The sequence below is a fragment of the Benincasa hispida genome, chromosome 11 (genome assembly GCF_009727055.1).
Source record: "Benincasa hispida cultivar B227 chromosome 11, ASM972705v1, whole genome shotgun sequence".
NCBI classification, from domain to species: domain Eukaryota; kingdom Viridiplantae; phylum Streptophyta; class Magnoliopsida; order Cucurbitales; family Cucurbitaceae; genus Benincasa; species Benincasa hispida.
The window spans coordinates 14461571-14489570 of NC_052359.1; the positions used below are offsets into that span (position 1 = coordinate 14461571).

The following is a 28000-nucleotide window of genomic DNA, read 5'->3' on the forward strand; positions in this document are numbered from 1 at the left end:
TTTAGCTCATCATTTAGCTCGGTCTGTCGCCTACAGACTCTACACGATCGTTTACCTTGGGCCAGCAATCGTCTAGCAAAGCTATGCAATCGTTTAGTAAAATACTGACGATCGTTTAGCTCGTCACTACACGATCATTTAGTAAATCCGAATTTACTTGACGACTACGTGAGTTTTTTTGCACGAGAGAAAAAACTCAAAGAAAACTTTTTACCGTTTTTTTAAAACTTCTTTCAAAATAGGAAAACTATTTTCCTTTTAAACTCACGATTACCATGATCTAATAACCACCCACTCATATTGTAACGACCCGACCCCCTAGGACTTAAGTTAAGGCCGTTACTAAATATATTGCATGCATGAAACTCAAAATGACACTCTTCATGGTGAAATAAATACTAATTAAATAAAGTAAGTTCGAAAAGACTTTCATTAAATTCAAACACTAAACCATAGTAGGGTACCATAAACATAAAAATCATAAATAAGTTTGAAAAACAATTCTTAAAAGTAAGTTTTAAACACCAAACTAAAAGTTAAGAAACATGAAAAGAACTTCAAATCTCATGATGTGGAAGCGTAAAAACTAGTTTTAGTGGCTCGATCACGAATTTTGCATGTCCATCACCGGTGCATCTCTACCTTTACTTGAAACAACAACATGAGAAAGAACGAGTATAAAATACTCAGTAAGTAACCCCATTAATGGGGTCAGGCTGGGCATCTATGTCCTCTAGATACCCACCTCTGGCACATATACATATGAAACAAGAAGGAGATGAGTCATATCCTATTGTAGTTAAGTATGCCTACTACCTCTGGTGAATCCCGAAGGAGACACAAACTGGTGAATCCCGAAGGAAACACAACTGGTGAATCCCGAAGGAAACACAAACTGGTGAATCCCGAAGGAAAACACAAAAATCTAATGGGCATTTAACTAATCAGTAAGGACATTTGCACAGTCTCAACATTATAATCATCATTGTACAAATCTATGACATAACGTATAATCTTCAACGTCATGGCTCTACCACATACACATACCTCACATCAGATCTACCACATACATATATACTTCAACATCATAGTTATACAACATACATGTATACCTCAACATCATAGTTTACAACATACATGTATACCTCAACATCATAAGTTCTACAACATACATGTATACCTCAACATCATTAGATCAAATACAACCATATGGAAGCACATACCATCTCATACTAGCATTCAAGTGTCTATGTGCATAATTAAATAATTCAGATCTCGTACCAGAACATACTTTGATCATATCACACCATCAGTCTATCATGCTAGCATTCTGTCATAACTACCATTTATCATGCTAGCATACATCTAATGCTTGGCCCGTGGGCAGTTCCAGTAATAAGATTACTTACCTTAATCGAAAATCCACAGATAAAATCAGACAATCAAACAATGATAGCAGTTTGAAGTAACGGCCCTAATATACGAATACAACCATTAAATTTCAGTCCAACAATAACTGCGAAACCTCGGACTCAAATCCAAAATACCCAAAAGCTTACCCAAAAAAAACTTGATCAATAACCACTCCCAAGATTTCAACTCCAAAATCTCCTCCTAATAGATTCTAATTCCAACAAACGATGACTTAGAACCTTCAAAACATGAATTAAATGATTATTTAATCCAATAATCAACGGGTGAAAAAAATCCTTCAAGAAATCCATCCCACAAATCGACCTTACCTAAATCCAAGATCTGGTAAAAAACCAAGAGTCGGCGGCAGAAACTAATGAGGGGAATTGAATGGCGGCCTTGTGACAGAAACAACGAGCAGTCCGTGGGACAGATCTACGGCGCAGACCTGTGGCGCGAGGTCTGCAGGGCTGAGCGAACGAGTGGCACGCGAGTCAAGGGCTGGCGCGGCGCGCGGTTGCGAACGTGGACGAGGCTGGGCAGCGCGAATCGAAGAGCGACGGCTTCTCCGGTTCGGCTCGAAGAGGCGGCGGTATGTAGAGGTGGATGGCATGACGGCTCTGCGTTTGTTCGACGGCGTGGTCGTTGTGTAATGAGCTTCGACACCGTCGACGGTAGCGTCTGGCTGGGTCGGATGGGTCTTAGTGCGGAGGAAGAAGAGAAAAGAATTCGAGAGGGGAGGTGTTGTGCGAGAGGAAGAAAGAGAAAAGATTTTGTTTTTAAAAAGAATAATAATAATAATAATAATAACTAAAAAAAGGAAATAAGTATAATTATATTTAATTCCTTTACTTATTCCACTTATACTATTAAATTTCTTTCATTTTCAAAAGAAAATTAATTCTTACCATTAATTTTTCAAATTGAATAATTTCATGCCAACAATTAAATTCCCGCACTTATACTAAAATCCAAAATTCCAAAAAATGTCCTCCAACTAATAACAATTACTGAAATTCTAAATAATAAAGTTACTGAAATTACATTATTACTAAAAAAAAAGTGCAGGGTGTTTACACATATGGTTATTTAAAAGAAAAAAGAATTAATCATCCAATAATTAATAATTATTATAAATATAAATGATAACCAACTTATCATACTATATTTATAAACCTATAGTTTTAATATTTCATCTCATGAAACATATAAATCATAGTTCTTTTTCTATTCCATGGTACTTAATGTAAATCTCATTTACATCAATCCTTCACTAGACGTATCCCATACATCATACCGATTATATCATATATAATCAAAATACCTTTTGTCAATTTGAACATTTCAAATCAACACAAAGAACTGAATCCATTGAGCTACCAAGGGGACCTTATGGACCTGTAGCTCGAAGCTCCAACGGTACGTGAATAACTAACTAAACTCTTTAGTCACAGGATCCACCATCCGTTAACTGTTAGGCACTCCACTAAAGACCGATAGCTGAATTCTCTTTACCACAGATATATTATGTGTCCATCATAACCAATCAACAGTGCGACAACCCTTCACAGATCGCTCGTTAAGTACAGTTGGGCCAATAACCGTTATGCCCTTGTAATTACATCTGTCTCCTTAAAGTGCCACTGATCCCTCTAATGAACATAAGTCATAGTCCTACTATGACTGAGTCTCTCTTCCAAAGAGAAGTTGTGGTCACATGTTCAAGCCTGGAATCAGCCTTTAAGGAGCAATTTCTCTACTTATCCCTGCTTAGGAAAATAGTGAATTCCATCTTGTGGATTGAGTTCCCAACTCCCAGATCAGACAAGTCTCCAGAAAGGTAGGCATGTTGAGTTGGCAATCTGGCCATTCTCACCCATACTAATCAAAGGACCGCTCTCAAAGGCAGGAGTTCCCAAAAACACTTTAGGATTGAGGTCATGTCACCTATGGTCGTTTAGGTAAGATGTAAGTCTCATAGTATCAATGCGTTATATACAACGTCTAGTCATCTCATGGTCCAAGTTTTATACAAACTCTTTATATAGGACACTCCCACTCCACGTCTCCACATGAATGGTTAGGATCTACCATCTGTAGTAGTTTACAACACTTGCAAACCTCCACAAAGCGGCCGTATCTGTAGTGTCACCAGGATCAGGTATCCCACCTTAATCCTTATATACAAGACCTATTTAGGTTATCATTTAAGGCATGATCCACTTGTTATATCACATATACATGCTTAAGTTCACATAAAATAACCAAGAAGCTTTGTTGATTGGATATGAGTAAATGCTAGAATTAAATAACAATTTTTATTCATTGAACAATGTGTATCTTTACAAAAAAAAAAAAAAAAAAAAAAAAAAAGAGACTCTAAGAGAGTTAGGACACCAATCCCAACAATCTCCCATTTGTCCTAATGACTCGGGAGACTAATGTACAATACAATATAAAAATGTACAATATACATAAAACTAGGGCATACCCAGTATCATCTTCCACTTACCCTAGACAAGATGCGCATGTCCTGCAGACCAGACTCTCCAGGTGACCCCTCGAACACTTTAGCCATGAGGGCCTTTGTAAAGGGATCAGCAACGTTGTATCCTATAAGGATCAAATCCTTATCTCCATATACAAGCATGTAGTCCCTCATTCTTCCAGAACTTGAGGATTGTCTTGACGCCTTTCAGTTGATCAAATCCTGGATTGGACTAATACCGACTTACAATCCCTGACCTTATATGTCCTATAACAAATGTCAGAGGTCTAGCTAGTAACACAATTCATTGACAAATGCTAACTCAGCTATTCCTACAGCAAAAACACTAATAGCGAACTCCGCAGTCATCTTCCTCAACTTCTTGAGTGTGTCAATTAGGGATCATCCTCCTAGATTCCTGGTAGCAAACAGGAATGACCATGCCCTGCAAGTTGTAACAAACCCCTTTGGAATCCCTACATCCTGTACCTAGTCACATTTGATCAATGTACGATGCCTGGATGAGCAGGGGCTAAATCGTTAAAGTATTCTTTGCAATCTCGAATAATGTGAACTAAAGGCTCCAGAATCACTACTTATTATCCCACAGTGACCAATCACTTACTCGTCTTCGCCTACAAAGCAAAAAACGAAAAATCTATGCCAGTTTGAAACGTGCTGTGGTTGGCATTGGTGAGCACACAAGACGTATCCATATGTCTTAATGTTCAGTCTACTAGATACCTTGAACAGATTTCGATATCTGGAAGATAAATCATATAGTGTGAGAAATAGTTAGGATATATCTGCATACCATCAAAATCTCTGAGCAAAGTATCGAGCGCTAGAAGCTATGCTGAGCGTGATGATTCTTCTTGTAAACAATTCCAAAGGCAGCAACTACTCATGCCAGTCACAAAGGACATGCTCTGGGTAAAAGCTAAATGACTGATGAGCCATGGCCAAATCTTAGTGTCAAATCTGATGTTTCAAGAATCTAGATGCTTGTTTTCAACCCATTAAATGGACTTATTTAAGCTTGCACTCGGTGAGCCTCAAGTTGATTCTGCATGCAACTAGGTGAAAACCCCCCATGTCTATAAGGTTGAGTGCAACAGGATTCATGGTAGCAATGGGCTGCCTCTTCTGCAAGATTTACCTAGACGACAAAGTTCGGACCAAGATCTTGACGTCTCCATATGCTCTCAGTCATATTTTCCATTATATCCACTTGATGCAAATATGGGAGGCTCAAGGTGAGACAGGAGAGATCTTGATAGATTTCAGGATGGGCTTATTATACTGCCTGTAGAACTATTTTTCCCTTCTCTATAGTCTTTGAACCTCCATTGCTACTAGCACCCTGGTTCTAGAACAAGATCAATACACTTATACGCCTCTTTCTAGTATTCTTCACGTAAACCTGAAGATGCTTAACCAATGAGGAGGAGTTTACGGTGCCACTTATACGTGCGTTGTGAACGTGGATGTGCGCCACTGACTCTTCTTCCCATAGTCCCTATACCTGTTGTGCGCATCTTCTATTGCGTCTCTTCAATAGATTCCATATGATCCACTATGGTGGTAATGCACCCACCCGCCCAAGATAGCCTGTTATTCCACCTCATCACACCGAGTGTGCTGGCTGGCTCGCCTGTCAAACGACAACTGCCATACCCAGCCAGAGAAACGTGGAGTATGATAGGAGTACAAATATACTGCCACTCTTATTCCACATAGGTAACAGTCCTCTCCTTATAATCTCCTTATCCGTCACTAGTTTATGTCAACATCTGCTACTATGTCGTTTACTTAAAGATGGTATATCAGTACGGGAGGACTGATTATACCCGTCTCTTAATCATTGTGGGTACTGATGTTTTAGGCTTCACGCTCACAAAACTCGGCACACGGGTAGCAAGTCGGTGGGATTCCTAGACTCACACAAATGGTCACCTAATAACTACCTAGGAACTAGCGCACTAAGTAGAGATAATGATTATCTCACCTATTGTCACTGCATGGAGCTTGTGACTAAGATTGTACTCACTGAACACGTACAACAGCGAACATTATCTGTGCCTCTGATAGTAGCTTGTCATTGGTCGTGCGTACTCAGCTTCACTAAAACTCAGACTCTTGGTTGACTGACACCTCTTCACAGAGGCCTAGGTGTCTACGAACTAGTCTATCTCCACTCGATTTGAGATCAGGTAACAGCAAGTGGAGGGTCACTAGATGAGGTCTTGGACTCTAAGTGGCTTATGATCCCTCATGTGGTCTTTCTTCCAAGAAGATAGGCATTAGGTGAAAACCAAACACTTTTCTCACTCGAATCATAGAAAGTTATCCTCCTCTCGTTTCCTTGGGGTAGCCTACAAAGAGGCAAGACCGGTAAACAGGTCGAACGCAATGCTTATTGGGAAAGGTGACCAAAACGAGTTCTCCAATGCTCACTCACGATCACATAGCTTTTGTAAACGATCGCTTAGCTTTATCTAAATGATTGGACATCGACCTATACGATAGGTCTCCGCCATCTCCCACTTGCCCAGTCGTCTACACAATCGGTGTTTCCTCCTTCGTTTGTCTCATACCAAGTCCGAACAGAGCTCACCTTCTAGATTCTCACACCGAGAATACCAAGGTTGACTTGTTGGTGGTGTCAGACTTAACTCGACACCGTTGAGGTTTTCTAGAGGCCATTCGTGGTGCTGTGGAGATCGTTCGTGTTGCGGAAGAGTTCGTGGTCGAGGCGAACGTTTAGGACGAGTACGAAGTGTTCGTGCTGTATTTGTGCAATGTTATGGTCGTGTAGATTAAGCGTTCTTGGTCGCTGTTGTTCGAGCGATCATGCGCAAAGAAACGTGGAGACACATCTGCCATTGTTCGTAGAGTTTGTCTCTTTTGTGCATTTATTGTTCGCTGAAATTTCTGCATTTTATTTGTATAACCGCTTGTTTGAAGTCGACTGTAAATGTATTATTTATTCATGATTGTAATTTGGAATTATCTTGTTTCCGCTGCTCATGGAAATCTCGCTTCCGATTTCTTTCAGTAATTATAGGGGTAAAACAGTAATTTTGATTCAACTGTACTTACGAGCAATTTGTGAAGGGTCAACACGTTGTTGATTGGCTATATCAAATGGACATATAATTATTTCTACAGTGCAAAAAGTGCAATTGTCGGTCTTTAGTGGAGTGACTGATAGTTAATGAATGTTGATTAATTTGATTGAAGAGTTTAATCAATTAATCTCGTAGCATTAGAGTTTCACTCTGTAGGTCCACGAGGTCCCTTGTTAGTTCAATAAGATTAATGAGAATCAAATTAATTTTGGGTTTAACTTGAATTATTCAAATTAATTAAAGGGAATTAATTGTATAAGATACAATTAATATAATATATGTCCTAAGAATGACAGGTATTGTTGCCCATATGTATGTTGATACATTATAATACAAAGTTTAACGAGAGATAAGTATTTGAATATGATTCAAGTATTTTTATACGAATGAGATTCATATAAGAACTATATGTCAAAATTAATGTGAATATGATTCATATTAAATCTATATAGTTTTATGAGAGAATAATAAACTATAGGTTATATTATATGTGATATAATGAACAATAAGTTCAATATTATAAGAGATATAATATATAGTTTAATTATATTAATTGGTTAATATAATTAAAGTAAAATTAGTTTTTGAATTTTGAATTCAAAATAATAATTCCCTAGGGAGTTTTTTCTGTAACCAAGTGGGAGTTATTTCCCTCACTCACATTCTCCAAAAAAAAAAAAAAAAAAGTTTTTAAATAGAGGGAGTTTTTTTTTGTTTAACAAAAAATGTGATTTTTTTTTTCACAGAGATCTCTCAATTTTGATCTCCTCCTTTCTCTGCATTTTTTTTCTCTAAAAGATCACTCTCATTCCCTTACATCAAAATTAACATAGAAGCCCACACACTATCAATGATTCTCACCTTAAGAATAACAAGGTATCGTTATGGTGGTGTCCTTGCTAAGTTCGTGTCGTTGTTGTATTTGTGGTGTCCCAAGATCGACAAGGAGGAGTCTTGTTCGTGTTCACTTGTTGTGGAAAGAAAACGCAAAGAAAGTGTTTCTTCAAGGGTTTGCTATTCTTATCTCTTTCCTCTTTAAAATTACAGTAGAAGCATGCTAAGGGTGTATGTTTATCACTTATTTCTATCTCTCTGTTTTAATTGAGTTTTATAAACAAGTCTCTAAGATACAAGGCATCCATACACTTTTGTTGTGGGAATTCCGATCCCTTCAGTAGTTTGTTCATTTGTTTGGTGCTCAATGTTTGGCATGAAAAGGTCAGAGACTGGAGCTTGTTCAAGAGGAATATTTTCATTTGGTTGGGAGAAAGCTTCTAAAGGTTGTTCTACTGTAAGGGAAAATCTTCACAAACTGGGCTCGTGTCACTAGGCCTTATGATATATGATTCTAATGGATTGTGAGAACTAGATGTTGAGCTTGATTTTTGGAGGACCCATACTATAAGTTTGGGAAACTAAGATAAGACACGATTGTTCTATGAGGCTCTTGTTTAGTAATTAAAGTTGTTAGAAATTTTGTCTTGAAGGAAAATTCATTTTAATTAAAGATCACATGCCAAGACACATATATTCTTCCACTTAAACTTAAATAATTATAACCTCTATGAGCTTTACTATAACCTAGAAACACACTTTTAGTGCTATTAAATTGAAAATTATGAGTTTGGTATGGGCTAAGATAAGGGAAACATGTACTCCTAAATACTTTTAGAAATGTATAGTTTGGTAGTCTCCCAAAGGCTTTTTCCCATTGTAATCTGGAGTCTGAAATAGGTATAGGAAGTCTATTTATTAAAAACAACAGAGACATAGACATCTCATAGAATCTCAGTGGCATTGAAGTTTGTACTAGCAAAGTTTGTCCCATTTCTACCATACGACGATGTTTTCTTTCTACAAGGTCATTAATGTGCGAGCAAGGATGTCTAAACTCCATTCCATTATCTCTTAGGGTGTGTTTGGTACGTGATAAAAGTAGAGAGTTGATTTGGTAATTATTATCTGGAGAGTTAAATTATATGGGGAGTTAAATTGTCTATGTTTGTTTGTAGAGTTGAGTTGAGTTGAGTTGGAGGATTTGATGCATTTTTTTGTGAATGAGATTAGTTCTATTTTTTTGTTTATTTTTCAGTTTTATGCTTTGTTATTGTTGATTAATTTTCAAATATACACGTGTTTTCTCAAATCATTTATGACATAAACTGGACAATCTCATTTTTTTTCTCAATTTGTAGCACATAATAGATTATTTTTCATATATTCTTTTCAAAACTATAATAATTCTAATTCTCTTCAATCTGGAAAACATACCAATAAAATAAATTTCATATTGTTGCTCAATTAATTGGTATATTGTATATTGTATGTATATATATTGAAGGTAATTGTCCCAATTACTAAGTGGTATATTGTATGTATATATATTGAATCTTGCTAACTTAACAATATTATTTCACATATCATACAGTTTATTTTTATATAATATGGATAGCATAGGATAATTACCTTTCATTTGATTATGATGGTGAGAATATGATGTAGTACAGTAACATTTTTCATAAGATCACAAAAATATATGAACCGATCGAACATGTGGCCATTTCCAAAAAAAGTTCACAAAATATATGTTCTTTTCATACTTATAATATAATACAGTGAGGGCCTCAGATAGAACATAAGATAAAATCGGTCCTTGGAAGAAATCCAACAAAAACAATGAATCAAATCATCATATCAAATTTTTGTAAAACTAAAAAGTAAGCCGAAAACAAATCAGATTTGGGGGAGAATCCAAACGTGAGGAAAGAGAGAAGAAAATAAAAATATCACTGGTTTTTAGGGTTAGTTTTGAGTGGGTAAAAAATGTGGTTTTAATAACCCACCATTTTTCTTTATGGGCTTAACAAACATGGGTAATAAATACCCACCCAACCCAACAACTCATACCCCTCCCCAATCAATTGTAAGGTTTTTATCTTCCTTTTAGATTTGTTCTCAACAAGAGTGTTGTATTGGAAAAAAGCTTAAAAAGTTTGATCTTATGTTTAAAATGAAAAACATATGTTAGCCTAATGTACTATCCACTAAACTAATGCAATATCGATATATTGAGGTGGAGACTATTGGTGAAGATCCCTATAAATCACAAACTATAAGTTTAAGTGGTTTTTGTGCATGTAAATTGAAATTTCTAAAAGGAAGAGTGAAACACCTAATATGTGCATTATTTCCCCTTGATTTAGGATAGTTTTCGTATGGTTTTATCAGATTTGATATTTTTGCTAGTGCTTTTCAGAGATTTATCAAGCAAACAAGTGTTAGAACTCAAAAGAACCAAACTGGGTCTAATTCTCCAAGAAAAAAAGAAGAAGAATCAATGTTGCCAAGAAAGCAGGGTAGCATCGTGGTGCTGACCTTGGCGCCAAAAACACTAGCTTAATATTTTAGGCAGTGCGCAACGCTGCGGCAAATAGACAAGGCTGAAGGCTTCAAGAAGGGCAACGCCGACTTTCTTTTTTTTTTTAAAAAAATAATAATAATGTCAGTAATTTAGAAAATTCTCTCTATAAATTCTGTGGTTTTTCACCAAATCTAGAGCCTGAGTTTTTTCTACAAAAAAAAATAGTAGAGAGTGTGAGGGATTTATTTTGGAGGTCGTTCAAGTTTCCAAGGTGAAGATCAAGACGTTCTTGGAGGATTCAAGAGACGACAGAACACTTCGACAGTAGTTTTTTCTCATTTCTTATTCTCTTTACTGTTTAAGCTTGCTCACTTGTATGAAAATATGAGCTTGAGAGTTATGAATGGCTAAACTCTTTAATTTTAAGGTATTGATGGATTTAATAATAAAATTAAGTTAAAATTTAGTATTTTCGTAGATGTTGTTGAATGTAATGCTTTTTAATGTTATTATGCTTAATTCTTATTTATTCGCTTTCAATAAATATTAAGTTAGATGTTCAATTTTATAGATTGCATGTTTAACTTAAACTATAGCATCGTATCATTATTAATCTCTCGTGAAAATAGTTAAGTTAATAACAAAAGTGTTTACGACGTCGCTTAGTGCCATATTTCTTAATTTGGTGTCAATAAATTAGTAATCATTTAAGTTGCATGAGAAAAGATTGTTTTTGATAGAAAATAATCTAGATATTAGTTTCTTAACTTAAGCATATTATTTAGACAAGATTCCATGAAAGCCTTAAGTATAAGTTAATGAAATCAACACCTTATAATGCTTCATCTCTTGACAACTACTCAGAGATGAAGCGTTTAGTCATTATTTCCAAAATTAAAATTAAAATTCAATTTTTAATCCTTTGCTGAAATTGACACGATTCTAAAATAGCTAAACAAAACTGTAACATTTTATCCTTGAGGACGATACTCGGTCCTTTAAGACCATTTTACTTTACTATCACTTGATGCGTACGCTTGCACACCATCAAAGAGCATGGGATTTGTCAAACTAACATGCATCACAAAAGCTACTATTTTTATTATTAGGAGTAGAGACATTTACATGGTTTAAAATTTGAGAAAGAACTTTGTTCCATGGATGGTCTGACCTATGATGCCATACATATCTATACACACATGACTGAGTCAAAGAGAAATTTTTGCTGACTCATTTACAAAAGTTGCAATAGTACTTCATTATAAAGAAGAGAAGCTTGAGTCAAGTGCTCTTGAGATGAAAGGATGGATGAACTTCTCACTTGATTGGTGTTTGTTCAACCCAACTCAATGTTTAGGTCACTAACTTATTAGTTGGGTTGATAAAAATTACCAACTCAACATAACTTTTCCTCCTAGTATTTTCAATAACCCCAACTACTAGCAATTGTCAATGACCAACTTCGGTAATAACCACCATTGACGATTATCACTGTCTCACTATAGCGACATGCTTCAGCAGTGATGACTACCTCAGATGAGTTCCACTTCTAGCAACCAAGTCCAATACATAACCACCGTAAATGATTACCGCCACATCACTCCGACGACCAACTCCAGTAATAACCACTATCGACCACCTCCAACAAGCAACTCTTGGAAACACCTCCAACAACGAAACTCTAGTACCCAACTCCAACGACCAACTCCGATCACTAATTTCGTTGATCATCTCCGACGACAAGCTTAATGGCAAACTTGGTCAATCATGTACTCAAAATAAATATAAAAACAAACAAAAGAAAATTTGACTAGTAAAAATATTTTTAAGTACATGTTTGTAATTATTAATACATGTTTAGAAATAACTAAACCAAATACTCCTGACCAAACTCAACACCTAAAACATACTTTCATGAATTCCACGTACGATTTAGGGTGGTTTGGATTAACTTTTCAAGTGTTTAATTTTAAAAATAAGTTATTTTAAAAAAATTGAAGTATTTGACAATGTTGGGTTTTATGTTCTAAAACTCGTGGTTTGTAAACAATAAAACTTATTCTGAAAATTCAATAAGTTGTTATTGAATATGTATTGCTTATTAGAAATCCAATAAACCTAAAAGTCCTTTGACTATTACATGAGTACTTGAATTTATGTGGAGACATAAAAGTGGATCAAGTCCGAGTAAATAGTCAAAATGATCTATAGTATATGAATAAAGTTGGGTGCCTTATTCTAGTAACACTATTGGATGTGGCCTGCTATGTAGTTGTTACAAAGAGTTGTAAAGTGCTACAAACGAAGTGATCCTAATTCGTACATTTTATGACATGAGGAGTGAGGGCGTCCTGTGCAAATTGGTTTGTACAAGATCGGACCACGAAATCAGTCACTCTTATTTTATAATATTGTTTATTGTTTAAGACTGACTATTTTAAAACGATGACCTAGGTAACTTGACTTTAACCCTGAGCTAACTATGAACTCCTATTTATTCATGATTATCCTTAGATTTGTATAGGTGAGGGTTGGCTCAACAACGTGAACTCAATAGAGTGCAAGATAGCTGGGAACATAAAGTGCAAGAAGGAATTCACTCCTACCCGTTGTTAGGGATAGTAGAGAGGTTGTTCCTTTAAGTGCTGATTCTAGGTCTTGAACAAGGGGCCTCACCTCTCTCATTGGTCTGAGAGGGACTCGGTTTGTTGATTAGATCATAAATCAATTGTTCATTAGAGGATCGGTGGGACTTACGGAACAAAAGGTAATCTCGGGATAAAACAGACATTTTACCCAATCACTATTACAAACAACCTGTGAAGGGTTAACTTACCAATCATGGATATATCGAGTGAACTTAATATATCTAAAGTAAGGGAAGTTCAACTATGGGCTTTAGTGGAGTGAACCATTAGTTAATGAATGGAGTTTAGCCAATTAATCTCGGATCGTTAGAGCCCATGATCTGTAGGTCTGCGAGGTCCCCCTACTAGCTTGTAAATGGATTAGCTTTAGAGTAGCAATAAGTTAATATGAAACGTTCAAATTATAATTAAAAGAATTAGTAATTTTATGAGATATAATTACACGTTTAATTTTAAGAATTAAACAGAATTGGAGAATTAATATTAAATTTGATTTAAATATATGAAGGTGGATTTATGTAAAATTAATTCAATATTTGATATTAAATTAATTAGAATTATTTAAATTGTTTAAATAATGATTTATTAATTTTATTAGAAAAATTAATCTATGAAATTAATAATATTTTCAATTTTATAAATCAAAATTGATTTTTGAAATCGATTTTGGAAAAATTGAAAAGTTAGAAAAACAAAATGGAATTGTGGTTTATTCCATTATCACTTTCAAGTTGCTCACATAAAACCCATCTCTTTAGGCTTCAATTACTCCATGCATGAGATGCAACCATCTTCTTTGCATGATAGTCTATAATATATTGAGAAGATTGGAGTGGAATTGAGGCATGCAATCGATAGAATTTTTGCTGAAAAATTTGTGTGACGAAGGTATTCTTCAAGTGGGTTGATGCTGTGAATTCTTCTCCAAGTTCCCTTCATTCAAGCTTATTTTGAGTTCCATAACCCAATCTAGAGCACCAAAAGAATAGTGGGGAAGATCTCGAGGTGATCTATAACAAGATTTGGAGAAATTTGCAGTTGGAAATTGAGCTTTGAAGAAGTTCTACAAAGGTATGACTTGAAACCCCCTTGTTTCTGCAAAAACATGCTTTAGTTTCGACCAAAATTAATGAATTAGTGTGGTTATTGATCCTTGTTGCTTCGCTTGCTGATACATTCCACCAGACAATTACTCAAAATAACTTTAGAAGTATATTTTAATAGATTTTATGGAAAGAGTTTAAATAAAAACAAATTTATTGAAAATCATTTTTTGGGTAACTTCATAGATTATTTTGTAGGGAAATTCTTATAAATAAAAAATTAAAAAAATATTTATATTTTATAGCAAAGTTCAAAAAGTACTCAAAGAAAACTCCAAAGTGATTTGGTACCCACCTCAAGTGAACTCAAACGCCACACCTCACGTGGCTAACTTAATTGTCATTATTCAATATTCTCCCTCTTCTTAGCCCTAGCAGGCCTTTCATAGTGAACTCCCCCTCTCTCTATCCCGTCCATACCTACTCGTGGACAACTACTAACAGCCGGCAAAACGCGATTCCGGCAGCTTGGTGACCGTTTCCGTTAAACGGCGGCATAAAATTGCAACTCTCTGGATTTTTTGCGTACGATTTCCCTTGTCCTCGCCAAATTTCCGTGCTACACGGTTTCGCTTTCTCACTCACTCAACCAACTCTGCGGCTTTCTCTCTGCCTCTTTTGCTTTCAACCTCTTTCCTTCGCCGCTTTACCCTTCCATCGTTTGCTTTAGACTTCTTTCTCTCACGTTTTCAGAAATTTCGCTAACCTGGTATGTGAATTGAATTCTATTAATCACTAATTTTTCTGTTCTGTTCTGTTTTGTTCATGCAACAGAAAGGCTGTAGAATTTTCTTGTGTGAGACCAAGTTCGTGTGTGTGTGTAATTGATAACAGTGGGCTTTTGTTTTTTCTTTTACATTCTTTTACTACAGGGCAATGGAAAGACAAGGACTCAATGCCAAGGTCTCAACTAACGATCGGAAGAGTGAAAATATCTCAAGGCATGCACTTTTAGTTCTAACCTCTTTTTCTCGTGTATTTTCTTTATTTTTGGTTGCTCACAGATTACAACGTACAAGGACAAATGAATGAAAAAAAAAAGGAAAGAAAGAAAACGAATTGGAGTACACAACTTTGGCTTCTCATGTTTTGGTAGTAGTTTCATTGACGTGATTTTGGTTGCCATGCAGGAAGCGAAAAATTGCAGAACATAGAAAGTCACTCCCAGTAGCTTCCGGTACTAACCTAAATTCTTTTGGGTTTCTCTTTTAAATTAGTTCTTTCAAATTCCTGAAGTTTGTTCATCTCTTTTATTTGCTTAGTTGAAAACCTGCTCATACAAGAGGTGCATAGAAACGATACATTGATTATCGTTGGTGAAACTGGGAGTGGAAAAACGACCCGTGAGATTCTATTCCATGTTTCTAAACGTTATAATCATATTTTATCACCTTATTATTATGCTAAACTATTTGTATCGATATATTTTAGAAATACCACAGTTCCTGTTTAATGCTGGATTTTGTCGAGATGGGAAAGCTATTGGGGTGACCCAACCTAGGCGTGTTGCTGCTGTAACTGTAGCCAAAAGAGTTGCCGAGGAATGTGGTGTTGAAGTAGGGCAGAAGGTTGGGTATTCTATTAGATTTGAGGATGTAACTTCTAGTTCCACAAGAATCAAGTACATGACAGATGGTCTGCTGCTAAGGTACAACATAGAAACAATGGTTTTCTTTCCAAAATGCCATCTCAATGAACACACATATAAGGATTTATTACGCTCTTTTGTTTGTTATTATTATTTTTTGTTTGATCTTATTTTTCTTTCTCGTCTTTGTGTATTTGTATGTTGATGATACTTGATTTCGAATTCGTGTTGTTTCCCTCCTCTTGTTACATGTAATGTATTTTTTTTACATGTAACTTATTTGTAGATAGGCATATGTGATAAATAAGTTTGTTTGTGGCTAATACATGAAGTAGATTTCTTTATTAGCATATTGATTGTTTCTCTTTGAGATTTAGAGATCTTAAGGTAAATGTGGACCTTGTGCAGTTTTCTAACTTAGGTATCATGTTGGTTTCATAAATTTTCAGGGAAGCATTGTTGGACCCTTATCTTTCAAGATATTCAGTTATCATTGTAGATGAAGCTCATGAGAGAACAGTTAATACCGACGTATTGCTAGGATTTTTGAAAGAAGTGCAGAAAACAAGATCTAGATCTTTGAATAACTCTTTTAATACTGAAAACATGAATAGTAATGGCCTAGTATTAGAAAGTGGAAATAATGGTAAATATGTAAGTTCCCTCAGGCAATATCGAGGAAGGAAACTGCCTCCATTGAAGTTAATTATCATGTCTGCCAGTTTAAATGCACGCCTTTTCTCTGAGTACTTTGGTGGTGCAAGGGCTTTTCGTGTCCAAGGCCGTCAATATCCAGTAGCCATATTTTATACCCGTAAGCATGTATCAGATTATTCAGAGGCCACTCTTATTACTATATTTCAGGTAGGTTTATTAAATTCTCACCCTGGATTTCCATATGTAATTGAGTTTAAGGTATATATATATATATATTTGTGTAGTGATTTTTTTTTTAAAAAATAAAAATTAAAAACCATTGAGATCAAGTGAAAAAATAACGAAGAATCGAGAAAATCAACACCCAAAAGGAGCATAAAATAAAAGGGTAATTAGAAAAAGCTTTACANAAATCTAACAAGGGACCACACCTCACCCAAGGTCGTTATAACCCTCCTAAAATTCTATTATTTGTTTCCTTTTAAGGACCCTGTAAAATAGGATAAAAGTTGGCAAACTGCAAGAAGTGACCCTTTCCACAAAAGAGATGAAGAAGAAGCGCCTTCACCGTGGGATTATTCCAAAATTTGCCTTCCAAGGATGAAGGCACCTTGAGAATCTGAGATTGTCTTCGGAAGAACTTTCTTTAATTTATGACAAAATACCATTTTTTGATGAGAAACATATGAATAATTTCATTGATGGGATGAAATTACATAAGGGCACAAAAGCCGTGAGAGAGATTACATAATACTATGCAATTGTGTAATAAGAGAAGTAAGATTGTAATCTCGAAAGTGTTGGGTGAATATACAATGAAGTATACAATAGGTGATCAAAGAAGTGGGTGAAATCAGATTCCTCATTTTTAAAAGTATGACGATTTCGTTCATTCTATATGAGCCAAAAAAAGGCTTTGATGATGAAGCACCAGATGATCTCCTTTTTGTTTTTTGAAAGGGTGGCCAATAAGGAGCATATAGGGTCGTTTGGGAGGACCATGTGGTAGTTGAAGCATGTGAGGATCTTCTTCCAAAAGGATTGGGCATATTCACAGAAAACCGGAAGGTGCATAATAGTCTCCCCCACTATGGTGGCATAAGACACACCAACTAGGAATGGGAATCAGCCAAGGGGCCTGTTTAATAAGAACATCAGTGGTATTGATGCCTCCATGACTTACTTCCCAAAGGAAGAATTGAACTTTCTTAGGAATGGGGCCTTTTCAAATATGCTTGTATAGGGTAGCATTATTGTCTTTGCCACTTCAAGCAAAATGAAGGATCATCGATCTCGATGTAAATTTACCAGATTTCTCCAATTTCCATCTCCATGTGTCATTATCCGAGGGGTTGTTGGGGGCAAGCCAAATGGAGGACATCAAAGTCCATTAATCTATTTTGGCCTCGTTAAGATGCCTTCTTAGATCAAGATCCCACGCTTGATAGGTCGAGTCCCAGCAATGTGCAACGGATGCTTCCTTGTTCCTAGATAAAGCATGTAGCCTAGGAAAAGTGGTCTTAAAGAGGGATAGATCCAACCCTACGGTCATTCTAAAGTGATGTTTTCTCACCATTTCCAATCACGTTCTCAATGTTATCATGAATCAAATCAGCCATCTCAGCAATATATTTCCATGGGCCTTTAAAAAGAATGATGGATCTACTATGGGGATAGAGAGGTGAGCTGTATTTGGCATCAACAAGGCACCTCCACAAAGCATCTGTCTTGCATTGGTATCCCCAAATCCAGTTGGCCAATTGGCCCTTGGTTTTTTTTCAAGTCATTTAAGCCAAGGCCCCCTCGGTAATTGGAAGTTGAACTTGTTGCCAATTGAGAGTGTATACCTCTTTTGTCATTATGCCCATTCCAAAGGAATGTTCGATATAGTTTCTCAATCCTGGCACTTGCTGTGGATGGTATCTTAAAAAGAGACGGGAAGTATGTGGGTAGGTTGCTAAGTGTGGCTTGGATAAAGGTGAGCCTGCCTCCTTTGGAAATATAATTATCCCTCCAATTGTTAAGACGCCTCTCCACCTTCTCAATGATAGGCTCCCAAAATGCTGATGTGTAAGGCTTACCATTCAGAGGCAAGCCGAGATAACTAGAGGAACCAGTGTGCCTATTGACCCTCTGTTCTCTTTGAATTCTATGGTCTCTATGTCTCATTGTAATTTGAGCAATAGTCTCTTTTCATTTCACTAATGAAAAGTTTTTTTTCTGCTTTAAAAAAAAGACACTTCAGCAAGAATGTTGGCAAGGGTTTTATAAATACGCGTTACTATTCCGGCTTTAGTGGAATGGTGTTATGGTTTTTATTAACTTTAACATGTAAATTATCTAGCTACTTCCTCACTTTATTTATACATGTTTTTTCATGACTATTGTTTGCCATGTTTTGTTTTGAATGTAAACTCTTGAACACCCGTTGTCATTACATTTTCTCAGACAAGTTCATCTGACAATTTGAATATTTTATCACACATATCCTGTCATCTAGATTCATTTGGAGGAGAGTCCCGGTGATATACTTGCTTTTTTGACTGGGCAAGAAGAGATAGAATCTATTGAAAATCTTGCTAAGGATAAGATTCAAAAGTTACCTGAAAGCAAGAGGAATTTAGTAGTTATACCTATATATTCAGCACTTCCATCGGAGCAACAATTGCGAGTTTTTGCCCCAACTCCACCTGGAGTTCGTAAGGTAGCTTAACCATGTATCTTATGAATTCTTTGTATAAATTTTCTTTTTCCATTCTTACTCCTAGTCAGATATTATCATTTAAGCATATCTTTGGTAAAAAATCCTTTTCATTCTTGCATTTTTTTATTATCCTATAGATTCCTTGTTTGTTTCATATTTGAACTGATGCTTCTTGTTGTACTAACTACCGTTGGATAAGTATAAGGTTCATCAGTGCTATTCTATAATTGATGATCTAAAGCTTTTACTGTTGGCCCTGTATTTTAGGTGATATTGGCAACAAACATTGCTGAGACGTCTGTGACAATACCTGGAATCAAGTATGTTATTGATCCTGGATTTGTAAAAGCACGCACTTATGATCCAAATAAAGGGATGGAATCGTTGATTGTTTTTCCAACCTCAAAAGCACAGGCACTACAAAGGAGGTAGTGCGTGTTTGCTATTAGCTTAAGCGTGATTGCTATTATGAAATTTTGTTTAGGCTATACATTGAGCTGAAAGGATTTGAGTTTAACTAGTGAGTGTTCTAGTGTTAATATTATTGCTTCAGTGGGCGTGCAGGCCGTGAAGGACCTGGAAAATGCTTTCGTCAATATCCCGAGGATATGTTTTATAAGCTTGAGGATTCAACCAAGCCAGAGATAAAGAGATGCAACCTTTCTAATGTCATTTTACAGTTGAAGGCTTTAGGTGTTGATGACGTCACGGAATTTGATTTCTTGGAACAACCGCCAAGGTGCAAGTTTTTATAGAGTTTATTGCTTGAGCATGTTGGTTTCTTTTCATTGGTGGGTGCATGATGTTTATATCTAGATGTTTAGTGAATAGTAACTACTATTTATTTGCTTTTATCTACTTTAGAACTTCCTCTCCCTTGTGGAAAAGAAAAGGAAGGAAAAGATAGGTTTTGAGGGGTGCATGATGTTTATATCTAGATGTTTAGTGAATAGTAACTACTATTTATTTGCTTTTATCTGCCTTAGAACTTCCTCTCCCTTGTGGAAAAGAAAAGGAAGGAAAAGATAGGTTTTGAGGGGTGGGCATTGAAAAGATGGTCATGTGGCCTTGACCCTTTTTTCAACAGGCAAGCTATTTACAAGTCGTTGGAGCAGTTGATTTCTCTTGGGGCTATAGCCCATGACGGCAAACTATCCGATCCAGTAGGACATCAGATGGCTCGTATTCCATTAGATCCAGTATACTCTAAAGCTCTGATTGTTGCCAGTCAGTTCAATTGTTTGGAAGAAATGTTGATAATTGTGTCAATGCTATCGGTGGAATCCATTTTTTACCACCCTCGTGAAAAGCTAGAAGAGGTCAGTCCACACTTAATAGAAATCACGTTGTTTCTTTATATTTTCTGTTTGTAGATTTTATCTTTGTATCATAAAAGTATCAGCATGCAAATATCATTCACTCGACAACAACATAAGAGGTGATGATTAGAAATATTTCCTGCACTGAAGCCTTAGTGCTTTTAATCTATTTCTATGGTTCAACTCTATATGTTTATTCTGTTTTCAGGCAAGAGCTAAAATGAAATGTTTTTCAAGTCCGGAAGGTGATCATCTCACTCTAATCAATGTATATCGATCTGCTGAGGAAATTTTGGATAAGAAAAAGTTGGAACTTAGCAAAGAAAAATTGGAGAAAAGCTTGAGAAAGTGGTGCAAAGAAAATTTCATCAATAGTAGATCTCTGAGACACGCACGTGACATTCACAGGTTAGAAATGGAATTTCTTCATTTTATCTTCACCCAATTGATGAAGTCTCTGCCATAGATAATTGTGATATCTCTAACTAGACCACATTCTTCACGTTTTAAATTTTGGTTTCAATTCTATTATAGTCTCGTAATTTTAATTTTAAAATATTTTGTTTTAGATTTATAACTTTGGATAAAAGATTATCTTAGTCATTGCATTTTTTTTATGAATTATTTAAAAAGAATATACTTCAGTACATCTGTTGTTTATTTAATTCATCAATGAATGTTTACATGGACAGATGTTTTAAGCTACATATAATGAGTCATATATTGAATTCAAACAGATTAAAATTCTTGTTGAATGGTCAACGGCAAATTAATGTAAAGGATGACATAGTCTTTTGTGCATGATGACATAGTTTTAAGCTTTGGTTTGGATGATGTATCGCTTTGGGGATTTGCGTCGGATGTTCATTGGATTGTTGTTTTGTTTGGTCTCTCCATTTTTGTGGATTTCTTGCATCGACTATCCATTTTCCATCTATCTGTCTTTATCATCTTTCTATCATATCCCACCATTGTTTACATTATATATATATATATATATTTTTTTTTTATTCTTTTGATGGGGTTGCTCTTTTTGATTCATCTTTGCACTTGGGCTTTTGCTGTACTCCTTGGATATTTCATTTATCAATGAAATGGTTTCTTATTAAAAAGAAAAAAAAAACAATCCTTTATGCAAATTTTTGGGATTAAAAGAGAACACTTGGAAGCTAAGGGACTGGAAAATAATATTTCAAAATGTAAACGACCAAAACAAAATTAATGAAAGTTCAAGAACCAAGGTAGGACTCTCCTTTCTCTTCTCGAACTAAAGAGTAGGATGAGATTAGGAAGGTAACAATTGATAAGATGGTGTTGTTGGTAAGGAGAATAGGAGGTGGAAGGGAAATGTTAGTAGAGGAGTGTAGATGTAAACAGGTAGAGGTTAGATTTGGAGTTTGGTTTGATAGCTTGGGTTAGGGATTGTTTTGTAGGCAGTGTTGAAGCTGGGACTTTGATAGGCTTTGAAGACGAAGGGTGAATGCATTGTTGATCCTTTTCCAAGTGTCAAACTCGAGGGGAAAGTCTAATCTTGTTTCATTGAAAGTTTTCGAGGATAAAGATCTTTGATACGTTCCAGAGGGTTTTTAAGTGTGGGGGTTGGCTGGCTCTTGCTTTGGGTTTCTCAGAATGTCTCCGGAAATCCCTTGTTTTAATTTCAACTTCTCAGCAAGTGTATTAAAAGGTTTTGGATGGGAAAAGAGAAACTTTGCATATGTTGTTGGGCCAAGGAGTCCAGACTTTTGGTCAGTTTCCAAAATGGAGTATGAATCACATATGAACGTGGACTTTGACTTTGACTTTGATTGTGTTGCAACAGTAATCATTGAAAGGGGTAGTTGTGGGATTGTGTGGGATAACATCAAAGATTACCTTGAGAAGGAGCTCGAGTTTGGCTTTGTTTTGAAGTCTTTTTGCTCAACTTAGTTGTGAGCAGTGGTGTTCAAAGAAACTCCAAAAATCGGCCAATTGTATTGTCATCTCAGTCGGTTTAAAGGAAGAGTTGGCAAGGGTCGATTTTACAAAATGTAAAATTGGTTAGAGTATTTTTTTTTTTTTTTTTTGAAGAAATTGATCGACTGACCGTATTATGGAGAGAAATCTATAGTTTTAAAAAAAAATTGAAGTTTGTGCAATTAAACTAGCATCATGATGATTTAAGATGGTTTTGGAGAAAAGCATGGATGCCCATGGTTTTCTCAGAACCGCTGATGGTTTTAGAAAAATAATAATTTTCTTTATGACATTGTCTTTGCTTCAATCCTCACACGATAACTACTCAGTTTCCAACCTCTTCTCTCTCCTTTTCCCTACTCTCTGATCGTCTCTCTCTTTTCTCCACTCCTTCCACCGCCCACCATCACCACCGCTGATGCATACCATTGATGATGTGTGCTCTCACTCTCATTTTTTTTTTTCCATTTTCTTTCCTCTCAATCCCTTTTCTTTTTCTTTTTCCTTTTTCCACGTGCCCGTTTATTTTCTTTTATTTCCTCTTTCTTTGTTCAGTTCAAGACACAAAACCAACTAAATCGACTGACCATCCATGTGGATGGTTGATCAGCATCAACAACCACAAATTTCCTTTTCAGAAACCGACCAACCACCACCAACGGTTTTAATCCAAAATTGACACCGATCGACTAATGAACATCCCTATTTTTGGGTTTGTGTGGAAGTAATAACTAATAAGGAGGCTAGAATCTTTCAAAGCTGTCAAAGATCGTCTTTGGTTAAGCATCATTTGTGCTGTTTTGTGGAAGATTTGGGATGAAAGAAATGCTAGAATCTTCCGGGATGAGAAGAGTAAGACAACAAAGGATATTATTGATACTATAATTCACATTGCTTTTTTTGGTGAAAAGATTTATAGGCTATACACAGTTTTTCTTTCCTCGTTGCAAATTGGAAACACCTTTTGCACACCCTATGGATGAGTTTTTTTGTACACCCTTTGAATGGGGTCCTAATGTACCTTTGGATATCTTTGGATATTTCATTTAATCAATGATATTGTTTCTTATCCCAAAAAAAAGGAGGCTAGTGAGGTTCTTTGGAGGGGAAGACGAATAGAGTCCAAAATTTCTTTATCCATGAATAAGATTTTAACTTGATAGTCAAGTTTAGAGGATGGATCATGGCCTTGTACACCCCCCCTCTCCCCACTAATGACTGACTTGTTTAAAGGGCTTGTTGAGGTTGAAGAAGTTGCTTGTGAGGTGTCATGAATGGAGGAAGTCCGCTTTAGGGCTAAGGGAACATTAGCATGATGGAACTTTTTTTCTGGTGAGGTTTGTGGTGCATTGGTTATGGTAAGGGGGTTGGAAACCGTGAGTTAGGTGCCAAGGGAGCTAAAAAACTTAGTGTTTGATTAAATATGATGGCAGAAGGGTTTTGTCAAAAGTGGGAAAACTTAAGTTGCTCAATGAAGCTCATCTCTTGGAATGTGCAGAGTCTCGGTGGGAGGGATAAAAGGAGGCTGGTGAAGGAGTTCTAACTTTGGAATGTCAGAATATTGTCATTTTGTTGGAAACTGATCTCTAGAGATATTGTAGTCGCTTTGTTACGAATCTTTTGGGCAGATGTCATGTGGAATGGGCAAGGCTAGAGTTGGAGGCTTCGGGTTCTTTTGATGTGGGATGGGAGAGTTGAATCTGGAAATTTGAAAACTAGAGATTAAATGAAAACAAAGTTGTATTTAATATTTTTAGATATGTGTTTGGTAGCAGAATTCAGAAATTGAATTCTAATTTAAATAATTGAAAACTAGTTGTCCCACTAAATATTAGTGGTAATAAACTATTATTAATTTATTTATGAACATATTTTATGTTAAAAAAAATTGTAAAATTATTATTTTGTAATAATATATCATTTTAGGATAAATTGAAATTTTTGACACTATAGTTTGGAAGAAGTTAAAATTTAGGTCTTATGATTAATTTTAATTTACACCCTATGGTTTGATAAAAGCTTCATAAATAGTTCCCGTGATAGAGATTATTTTAAAGGATTTAACAAACCATAGAGATTATATGTGAAATTCTATCAAAACATAGGAACAAAAATCTAAATTTTGTCGATTTGTATGTATAAAATATTTTATGAAGCGGTGTATTGAAAGTTCTCCAAAGAGGGGCCTAAGAATAACGAACTTCGGATCATTGACGTATCTTCTTGAATACTAAAAAGGTGACCTAGGGACCGTGCCTATTTAGATTTGAAAACATGTGGTTTGCCCACCCTTCTCCCAAAGCATCTTCCATCTCTTGGTGGAGTGCAAGGGTTTTAGGGCAGTGGACAGCAGGAGGAGGATCTTGATCATCTTCTGTGGAGGTGCCAGTTTGCTTACTTTGGAGTTGGTTTGGTTTTTCAGGTTTGTGATTGCTTTAGTACGTAATAGGGGTTGTGGATCTTTGGTTGAGGAGGTCGTCATGAACTCACCCTTCCGTGATAACTGGAGGGTCTCTCTCTCTCTTTTTTTAATGCAAACAACTTTCATTGAGAAAAAAATGAAATAATACAAGGGCACACACAAAAAAGAAAACAAGCCCTCCAAAACATCCCTTCTAAAGGGAGTCCAACTAGGTAAAATGTTATCAAAGGTATAATTACAAAAAGACTTCGAAACCGAAGCCCAAAACGACATGAAATGGAGGGTCTTTTGGTTGACTTGTTTTGCTATCTTGTGGAAAGTGTGGATTGAGAGGAAAAAAAGAATTTATAGAGGATTGGAGAGGTCTTTAGAAGAGGTTTGGGAGAGGGTGAGATTTAATGCCTGTTTGTGGGCATCCTTTGTCAATCGTTGAGGGTTTTTTTATTGACTTTTTTTTTGTATGCTTTTCTATATTCTTTTATTTCTCTCGATGAAAGCCTGGTACAAGAAATACATATTTGTTCATTGAGCACTTATAATCTTTCTAACTATATATTTTATTACAGTCAAATTAGAGGACATGTTGAACAAATGGGCCTTCCTCTTCACTCTTGTGGAGATGACAAGCTTCAGTTTTGTAGATGCCTTGCTGCTTCCTTTTTCCTCAACGTTGCCACAAAGCAGCCTGACGGAACATACAGGCATTGATCTTATCTTGTACTTGACATGTTTGTATCAATCTCTAATACACATTTTTGTAGCTTTGGCTTCTGGATTACACTAGAATAAAGACCATTCTGGATCCCCCCCCTTTTTTTATAGGTTTTTTATGTAGTTCTAGCTATTTAATTCTTAATCTATCTCACATGAAAAAAATGCAGGGATTTTGCAAGTGGTGAGGTGGTACAGATTCATCCTTCTTCAGTGTTATTCCGTAAAAAACCAGATTGTGTAATTTTCAATGAGTTTGTGCAAACTAATCAAAAGTACATCCGCAATATCACTAGAATTGATCGACTTTGGCTATCGGAACTGGCTCCGCATTATTATTCTCTGCGAAGCTAAATTGACGTGTTCATGTCCGAATAGGTATTCTTGTATTATTCCATTATCTGTACTTCGTCTCTGGAAATGATTTCTTTTATTTCCTGTTTTGCACAGTAAACTAAATTGAAGTGTTTCTCTAGTCCACTGATATATAGCATTGACTTTTGAGGTTTTAGAATTAGTAAATCTTTAATACACCGGTAATACTTCTCAATCTCGTGTCTCACATATGCATTTTTCAGTTCGGTGACATTCCACATTGGACAGCTGCACTTCCAGAAGGTATTTGGGAAAGTCGTTTCAGCAGGAAAGTCGTTTTGGCAGAAAGGTACTCAAATACATGCAATTATTGTTTGGTTCTCTTGTTGATGTCTCTCGCTCCTTGTGTGGTAGTTCATGAATGATTAGAGGAAAGGTGTTAGATCCCAAGTTTAAGTACACCGAATGAAATACCAAGATAAAGCTACATTGGAATATCAAGTGAAAATTATAATATCAATAGCTGTTTGAGAAGGTTGTCTCTCCCACAATTCACCTGCTATGGATTGATTCACCAAAATACGACCTCTTCTGACAAAACCTAACTCTCCATTTATAACCAAGTCACCCACATGTACCACTATTTTTTTTTCTTATGAGAACATACACTATGCCAAATGCTTTTAGTAATGTCTTATTTTATTCCTAATATATACCCTAATATTACTCTCACTAGGGTACTAAATATATCTCGGTGCATATACCTCAAAACTAAATGTTGTAGAGTAGCTAGCCTGCTTATGTGACAGCGACTAGTTTGATATTTTTTTAGTATAATAAAAGTGGGGAATTCGAACCACAAATCTCTTGGGCACATACTATATTTCAGTTACTATTTTGATGATTAATAATTGTTTGAGGGTAGGATTTGATCTTATAATTGAATTACAGTGTTGGAAATTCTAGTTTTGTACTTGAGAATTGTGAAGGAAAAGGATATTGGAAGTTCGTTCGCACCTAATCATTACCCTTAACCAATTTGAGGGAAAAAAATGAACAAAACAAAAAGTTGCAAAAATTTTAATATATTTAATAACGTGAGCTATGACTGTATTGTCTTATATAACTTTCTTTTTGTGTGACATTTTCAGCTTTCAGGTTGAAACCTAATTTGCTATGAGTGAATCTATGATGGAGACTGGGAATAATTACTTAATCTTGTAAAATTTTAACTGATTTCAGGGACCTTTCTCCAAGATCTGCCAGTGCTATCTAATGAGAGTTGTATGATTGAAATTTTGAAGCAGAATACAAATATTGAAACAATTAGTGGTGGGAATGGGATCTTAGTGCACATTCAAATTCCTATTCCCACCACGTTCTATATCTTTCAAAATCAGAATTGAAATGAGGGTTGGAATCGGAGTCCCAATAGGAGATTGGTTTGGAGAATTCCTGTGCCCCATGAGTCCATGGTGAAAGAAGTTTCTCATTTTGTGTAATTATATTAATTTTGATAATTATAGGCTATCAAATTGCCATGTCTTTATTCTTAAGTTAATGACAAAATGCCATTTGGTATCAGCCACAAGCTGACGTGTGTTTCAAGTTAATCTCGAATAGTGTCATATGTTTTCAATATGATAAGTTGACTTACGATGATTTGGTTGAGCAAGTCTAGTTTGGGTGGATTGGGTCATATAATAATTGGGTGTAAGATCACAGAAGTCTAAAAGTTCATTAAATGACAATTTTACTCAAAAGCTCGACCTCACAGTTTCAGATTCAAAACCATCCAAGTCCAAAAAAGTAAGGTCTAAGATCAAGCTCAAGGGGTTAGGCCCAAAGCAAGTCTTTGAAGATGAAACGAAGATGAAAGACGCTTCGAAGATCAGACAATTTCAAAACATAAGGACTTTAACCTCTAGAACAAACGCTTCGACTCTTGAGTGAAGTTCATTAGAGGATATAGATTTTGGAGTGTTTGGGCTCTAATTTGGAGTAGGTTGAGGGATTATAATAGCGTACAAAATAATGGGGAGTAAGAGTTTTTTAATATTTGTTTTGTAACAGTAAAGTTATTTACAATTTAATAGTTAAAATGACCAACTCTCTCTTCTTCGGATGATAATGAACTTTCTCCTCCAGCGATAATTTCAATGATCACTTTGATGGTCAACTCTAGAA

At 35.8% G+C, this 28000-nt stretch overlaps 1 protein-coding gene across 2 annotated transcripts; it reads left to right on the plus strand.

Moving 5' to 3' along the window:
- The first annotated feature begins 14488 nt into the window (after positions 1 to 14488).
- Positions 14489 to 27404, plus strand: LOC120091013 (pre-mRNA-splicing factor ATP-dependent RNA helicase DEAH10). 2 transcript variants are annotated; one of them, XM_039048793.1, is made up of 15 exons: positions 14489 to 14853; positions 15017 to 15085; positions 15275 to 15321; positions 15407 to 15487; positions 15576 to 15792; positions 16182 to 16596; positions 18890 to 19093; positions 19361 to 19524; positions 19647 to 19832; positions 20181 to 20412; positions 20621 to 20820; positions 25354 to 25488; positions 25669 to 25876; positions 26077 to 26162; positions 27056 to 27404. In XM_039048793.1, exons 2-13 carry the CDS (start codon positions 15021 to 15023, stop codon positions 25850 to 25852), a joined length of 2130 nt encoding a protein of 709 aa, XP_038904721.1. In that variant the 5' UTR covers positions 14489 to 14853; positions 15017 to 15020; the 3' UTR covers positions 25853 to 25876; positions 26077 to 26162; positions 27056 to 27404. The 2 variants fall into 2 exon arrangements, with proteins under 2 accessions (XP_038904721.1, XP_038904722.1); XM_039048794.1 differs by having other exon boundaries at positions 14490 to 14853; positions 19361 to 19521.
- The last annotated feature ends 596 nt before the right edge of the window (positions 27405 to 28000 follow it).

Bases quoted from the DNA above. Each gene is read 5' to 3' on its own strand.
- LOC120091013 (XM_039048793.1), top strand. From the start codon at position 15,021: ATGGAAAGACAAGGACTCAATGCCAAGGTCTCAACTAACGATCGGAAG. The intron at 15,086-15,274 runs GCATGCACTTTT...GTTGCCATGCAG, and splicing joins AAGAGTGAAAATATCTCAAG to GAAGCGAAAAATTGCAGAAC. The intron at 25,489-25,668 runs GCATTGATCTTA...AAAAAAATGCAG, and splicing joins CAGCCTGACGGAACATACAG to GGATTTTGCAAGTGGTGAGG.